The following is a 5,416-nucleotide window of genomic DNA, read 5'->3' as shown; positions in this document are numbered from 1 at the left end:
CACAGTGTGCATCTACACATGTGCCCCTACCAGGTTGGGCTAAACTAATTAACTCCACAGCAGGCTAGTACTTGTAAATACACATGAGCTACTGTAAATACAAGTACTAGCCTGCTGTGGAGTTTTTACTCTGTAGCAGTGCATGTGTAGATGTTACCCTGGCTGGCTGAGGCACAAGGGTGTTTCAGTGCAGGGGCTGCCTGCCAGCTAGCCCCACACTGAAGCACTCTCGTGCTCCAGCCAGCCACTCAGCAGCACACTGAGTTGAGGGGAGCAGCCCCAAGCTGACAGGCTGACCCCCAAGGCCCCTTGCCAGCTGCAGCTGCTCCAACTTGGCTCTGGAGTTTATTGTTTTGCATTAATTAGTCCACTGTGTAGCAGAAGAATATTTTACATTCAAAAGCTTATCTAACCCTACTGCACAGTTGGCTCAGTAAATACCACACTAAGAAATCCTTGCCTCTTACATTAGTTTCTGGACTTATGTGGCTACATCACTCTTATGCTAGCGTAATATTATATCAAAATTCACTTACATTTAATCCACTATAAATACAAGACTAGAATGAAGGAAAACAGAACAGTTTTTTTTCAAAAGAGTGTTAGAATAAGAATAACCAGTAAAAAGGATATGAATGAACCAAAATTTTAATTGCTGTTCTTCTGATAGGATTGAAAGGGCCAAATATGCATAAGGCAGGTGCTGCACTAAATCGAAAAATTATATTCTTGTTATTCAGTACCATAAAAGTCTATAATAGAAAGAAGCAAACAAAAAACAAACACAGCATTAGAAGTATATTAACTATGTATAGTTTTTTTCCAGAAAGCAAACTAGGATTTCTTAAATGCCGACCCAGAATTGGAAATCATTATAGGTACGACTGATAGTTTTTATTATTTTATTTTTATTCTTTTATTTGTTATTTTTACTTGGAGACAGAACCTAGCAATACCTATCTGCCCAATGGGCCAATTTAGCATTGTAAGATCATTCTTATCTCCTGGGAAAGAGACAAGAGAAAGAAATAATTATGATTCAAAACAAATCTGCAGACTCACTTTGTCAATGCAATTAAAAGATATTAATTACAAGCCACATTTTGCTAGTTACTTATACACAGTAGTTCCTTACTCCTGAAGTAGTCCCATTGAACCCAATGGGCTATTCGCAAAGTAAGGGTATGTACAGCCATTTTCCACACCCGGTCTACATTCATGTAGCTCACTTTAAGACAAGTGAAAATAAACCAAAAGCAGTGTGCGCAGCCATTCACCAGTGCTGGTAGCTGTGTGGGGAAACCAATGTAAGTAACTTGTGAGGTGGAGGCTGGCAGGTCCACAGGGAGTGTTGATGGTTTGAGGGCAGATCTGTGGGAGGAGGTTTCAGGGTTAAAAATAGCCCAGTCAGGGTTCAAGGGATGGGAATAGTGTAGCCCAATGGCTGCAGTGAGTGGCTGGGTTTTTCCAGCCCTGGGGCTGTGCTGCAAGCGCATACAGGCATTCGCAAGGTCAGGTTAACCAGATCTTATCCTAAGGGCCCCTCTACACATGCAAGCAAGGGTGTGATGTAATCCAATGCACAGTCCACAAAATTGCACCTTCTGCTGTGCCACATGTGCATGGCAAGAGACGTAATTGTGGGATTGCAAATCAGATCCCATCACTACCTATTGCCGGTGCAGTGGAGCCTGTTTTATCTAAGAATAATAGCCTTCAGCACAGGTTCCCAAACTTTTTCTTATTACTTACCTCTTCCAGAATTACCAGCTGCCTGCATACCCCTTCCAGTGTACATTTTATGATCCTTAAATGACTACTATTATTATAATGAAAATTAAATCCACCATTACACAATTTCTACCACGTACCCCCCAAAAATGTTTTGCGTACCCCCAGGGGTACGTGTACCACAGTTTGGGAACCCCTGGCTTACAGCAACCCCTGAAGACAAACTGAATCTCTGGAACAACCCACACACTGTCATGGGTATTTGGTAATTAAATATAAGAGGCAGGGATTTCTTCAGGTGATATCTTTTATTGGACCAACTACACAGTTGGGATAAAGTTAGACAAGCTTTTGAATGCAAGACACTCAGAGACTCATAGATTCTAGGGTCAGAAGGGACCTCAACAGATCATCAAGTCTGACCCCCTGCCTAGACAGGAAAGAGTGCTGGGGTCAGATAACCCCAGCCAGATGCCTATTCAGCCTTCTCTTAAAGACCCCCAAGGTAGGGGAGAGCACTACCTCCCTTGGAAGCCCATTCCAAATTTTGGCTACCCTTACCATAAAGAAGTTTTTCCTGATATCTAGCCTAAATCTGCTCTCTGTCAGTTTGTGACCATTGTTCCTTGTTACCCCAAGAGGCGCCCTGGTGAACAGAGCATCTTTTATCCCACTTATCCCACTGTTGGCTGCTCACCTCCTCCCCAAACTGTGCTACCCAATGCGGTAGTCTGGTAGCTGACCTTGCCTGTGATGACTGAGGTAAAAAAGACGATTAGAACTTCAGCCTTTTCTGCATCATCAGTCACTAGGTTGCCTCCCCCATTCAGTAAGGGACCTGCGCATTCCCTGATCTTCCTCTTATTGCTGACGTGCTTGTAGAAACCCTTCTTGTTACCCTTCACATCCTTTGCTAGCTGAAACTCCAGGTGTGCTTTAGCACTCCTGATTTCATCCCTGCATGCCCAATCAATATTCTTATATGCCTCCTTAGTTGTTTGTGCAAGTTTCCATTTCTTGTATGCTTCCTTTTTGTGCTTTAGCTTACTGAAGAATTCCCTGCTAAGCCAAGCTGGTCTCCCCCATACTTGCTACTCTTTCTGCACATTCCTGTGCCCTCACTAAGCTTTTGTTAAAGTACAGCCAGCTCTTCTGGACTCCTTTCTGCCTCAGACTGGCCTCCCAGGGTATCCTGCCCATGAGTTTCCTGAGCAAGTCAAAGTCTGTTTTTCTGAAGTCCAGGGTCCTTACTCTGCGGCTCCCCTTTCTTCCTTTCCTCAGGATCCTGAACTCAATCATCTTATGGTTGCTGCTGCCCAAGTTGCCATCCATTACTACATTCCCTGCCAATTCATCCCTGTTTTTGAGCAGCAGGTCAAGAAGAGCATGGCCCCCAGTTGGCCTCTCCAACACTTGCACCAGGGAGTTGTCTCCAACTTTACACTTTGCGAAAAAAAAATCTGATTGCATAAATTGAAAGTCAGTTGCCCTCTTATATTTGATTTCAAGTTTCTTCTTTCTCAACAGAAACATGTAATGCACACTCTATTATATTACAACAGAATATTAATTTACTATTTATAAAAAACATATATCCATTTCTAAGAGCAAGGCCTGGAAATTCTGTAATAGGTTTACGTGTTGTGTGTTGTTTTCTCCTTAGCTTTCCTGAATTATTATAAAAGTAACTGTAGCAAAACAGTAACTCAAATGTGACTAACAGCAATTACAGAAAAGCTATTAGCACTACAGCAATCTCAGTCCAGAGAACTCACATGGATTTCATAGGGAAGCGGCTGAATGACAGAACACAGTATAATTTTCATCACAAACTATTTTTTGTTGATATGATGTATTATATTTTCATACTCAATATAGTTTGATCAGTGGGCTTTAAAATTAACCTTTCATTTTACCAAGTTAATTTTGAATCTACCATAAGAACTTTAAGCCAACAAAGAATAGTAATGTACTGACATCTGGTTCAAGAAGGACCAAAAAAAGAATCCTCTGGGTAAAGCTTATCTTATATATTACAATCTTAAAAGTTAAAAAAGGCAGCACCCTTTTAATAGGATTTGCTTTAACCTTGTGGTCACTGTAGTAAGGATCAAGATCCTCCAATGGTACTCCAACAAGCTCTGGTGGAGGTTTTCCATAGATAGTAGGCAATTTGTTGCAAGCTTTCAGATCCAGCTGGGGAGAACATTGTTCTTCTTCTTTGACCTGCTGACTGCTGTCATCCTGCTTGGCTTGAGCTCGTTTTGCTTTTTTCTCAGCAATTCTATTCTCAATTTCAAACAACGAATTAGGAGTGAAATGGCGGAAACCATAAGCAGCAGCTAACAAAAGACTGGGGTCCATTTTTTTGTTCTGTTTTTTCCACTCTCAGTATTTCAAAGAACTGGACAAAAGAGAAAAAGAATGTTACCAGATTAAGACATTACAATATAGAAACTAACAGAGCAACACTACTGGAGTTAAGTACAGGTTAACTAGCTCTATATTAATATCTTGCTGTTAAATCAACAGGTAAAAATAAAACTAAACTAATAAGAATCATATTCCCAGAAGACAGAGTAATCTTTATGGTCTTAGTTTTAGATTAAGTGCAAGTAATGGATTCTGGATACATTTGGTAGGACTAAGTGTCAAAGGCCCCTAGTAGTTGCTACATTTATCCAGCAATTGACACTGTGCTTCCTGCAGCCCCCTTTGAAGCTCCAGGTGCATGGAGAGCCCAAGACTGGGGATCAGTTCCCAATGCCATGCTTTCTCCCTTTTAAGGTCCCAGGTCATAAGGAGCCAGGGATCTAGGTCCCTGTTCTCAGGCCTCCCATTCCAGCAGACACATTGCAACCTGCAATGCATGTCCAGCATGGCAAGATATGCATTTTTTGGGGTGCAGAATAAAATGTGTTATATCCATCACATAATTAAATTAATGCCTGCCAGAGGCCTAAAAGACATCATCTGCAATCCTTTCCCTGGGAAATGGTAGAATCACATCTGTGTTAGTGCCCTGAGAAGCACCTAGTATTTTGTGTGTGTGTGTCACACTGCTATATAAGAGGCATTACATCTCACCCCTATTCTTTTTGCAAAGAATATTTAATTTAAGGCCTTGTTACACCTTACATATGGTCCTAGTTATGACTGTAAACTGCATCCAACTGGAGGGCCTAGTAGTAACATGGTGGGGCTACTTGTGGCAGGGTAGCTCCTATAAAATACCCCAAAGTTGCAACCTCCACAGTTAGATGAGTATAGGGGACCTCACAACCCTAGCCCCCACTGCCTTGGGAGTACACCTTGGTTGGAGAAAATCTAAAGGACATCACCCTGACAGAAATGAGCCCTTGCTAAGGGATTAGGCAGTCAACAGCTATTCTTATCTGTTGCTCTCATTGTGACACTGAATGTCTGTACTCAGTCTGGCCTTTCGAATCTGTCTCAATAGTCTAAAGGGTGTGGGGGGTAGCTCTTGGGCAGCCTCTACTCCTCCATACCCTTGCCTAGCTGTTGAAGGTCTTGGTGTGGTGGTTGCAGGACACCATACAAGAGGATTCATCATCAGGCACCGGACTAGACTTCTTATACTTGCACCATGATCCGGAAAATTGAAGGTTGCCTACTACACCTTACACTGTGAGGCACACAAATTGTGCCTAGTGTTAGCGCTAGT

The 5,416-nt window shown here is 42.1% G+C and overlaps 1 protein-coding gene across 1 annotated transcript; it reads right to left on the bottom strand.

Moving 5' to 3' along the window:
- Positions 1 to 602: 602 nt before the first annotated feature.
- LOC109291077 (sodium channel protein type 10 subunit alpha-like) lies at positions 603 to 4,823 on the bottom strand. The gene is made up of 2 exons (XM_019507938.1): positions 3,820 to 4,823; positions 603 to 752 (listed from the first exon to the last, which is right to left on the bottom strand). The coding sequence occupies exons 1-2, from the start codon at positions 4,093 to 4,095 to the stop codon at positions 603 to 605; spliced, it is 426 nt and encodes a 141-aa protein (XP_019363483.1). The 5' UTR covers positions 4,096 to 4,823.
- Positions 4,824 to 5,416: the final 593 nt, after the last annotated feature.

Source organism: Gavialis gangeticus, unplaced genomic scaffold, assembly GCF_001723915.1.
Source record: "Gavialis gangeticus isolate Ggan-Ray unplaced genomic scaffold, GavGan_comp1, whole genome shotgun sequence".
Classification (NCBI taxonomy): Eukaryota; Metazoa; Chordata; order Crocodylia; family Gavialidae; genus Gavialis; species Gavialis gangeticus.
This window is presented reverse-complemented; position numbering and strand designations above follow the sequence as displayed.

Bases quoted from the DNA above. Each gene is read 5' to 3' on its own strand.
- LOC109291077 (XM_019507938.1), bottom strand. From the start codon at position 4,095: ATGGACCCCAGTCTTTTGTTAGCTGCTGCTTATGGTTTCCGCCATTTC. The intron at 753-3,819 runs GTTAAAGCAAAT...TTTCTATTATAG, and splicing joins CTTACTACAGTGACCACAAG to ACTTTTATGGTACTGAATAA.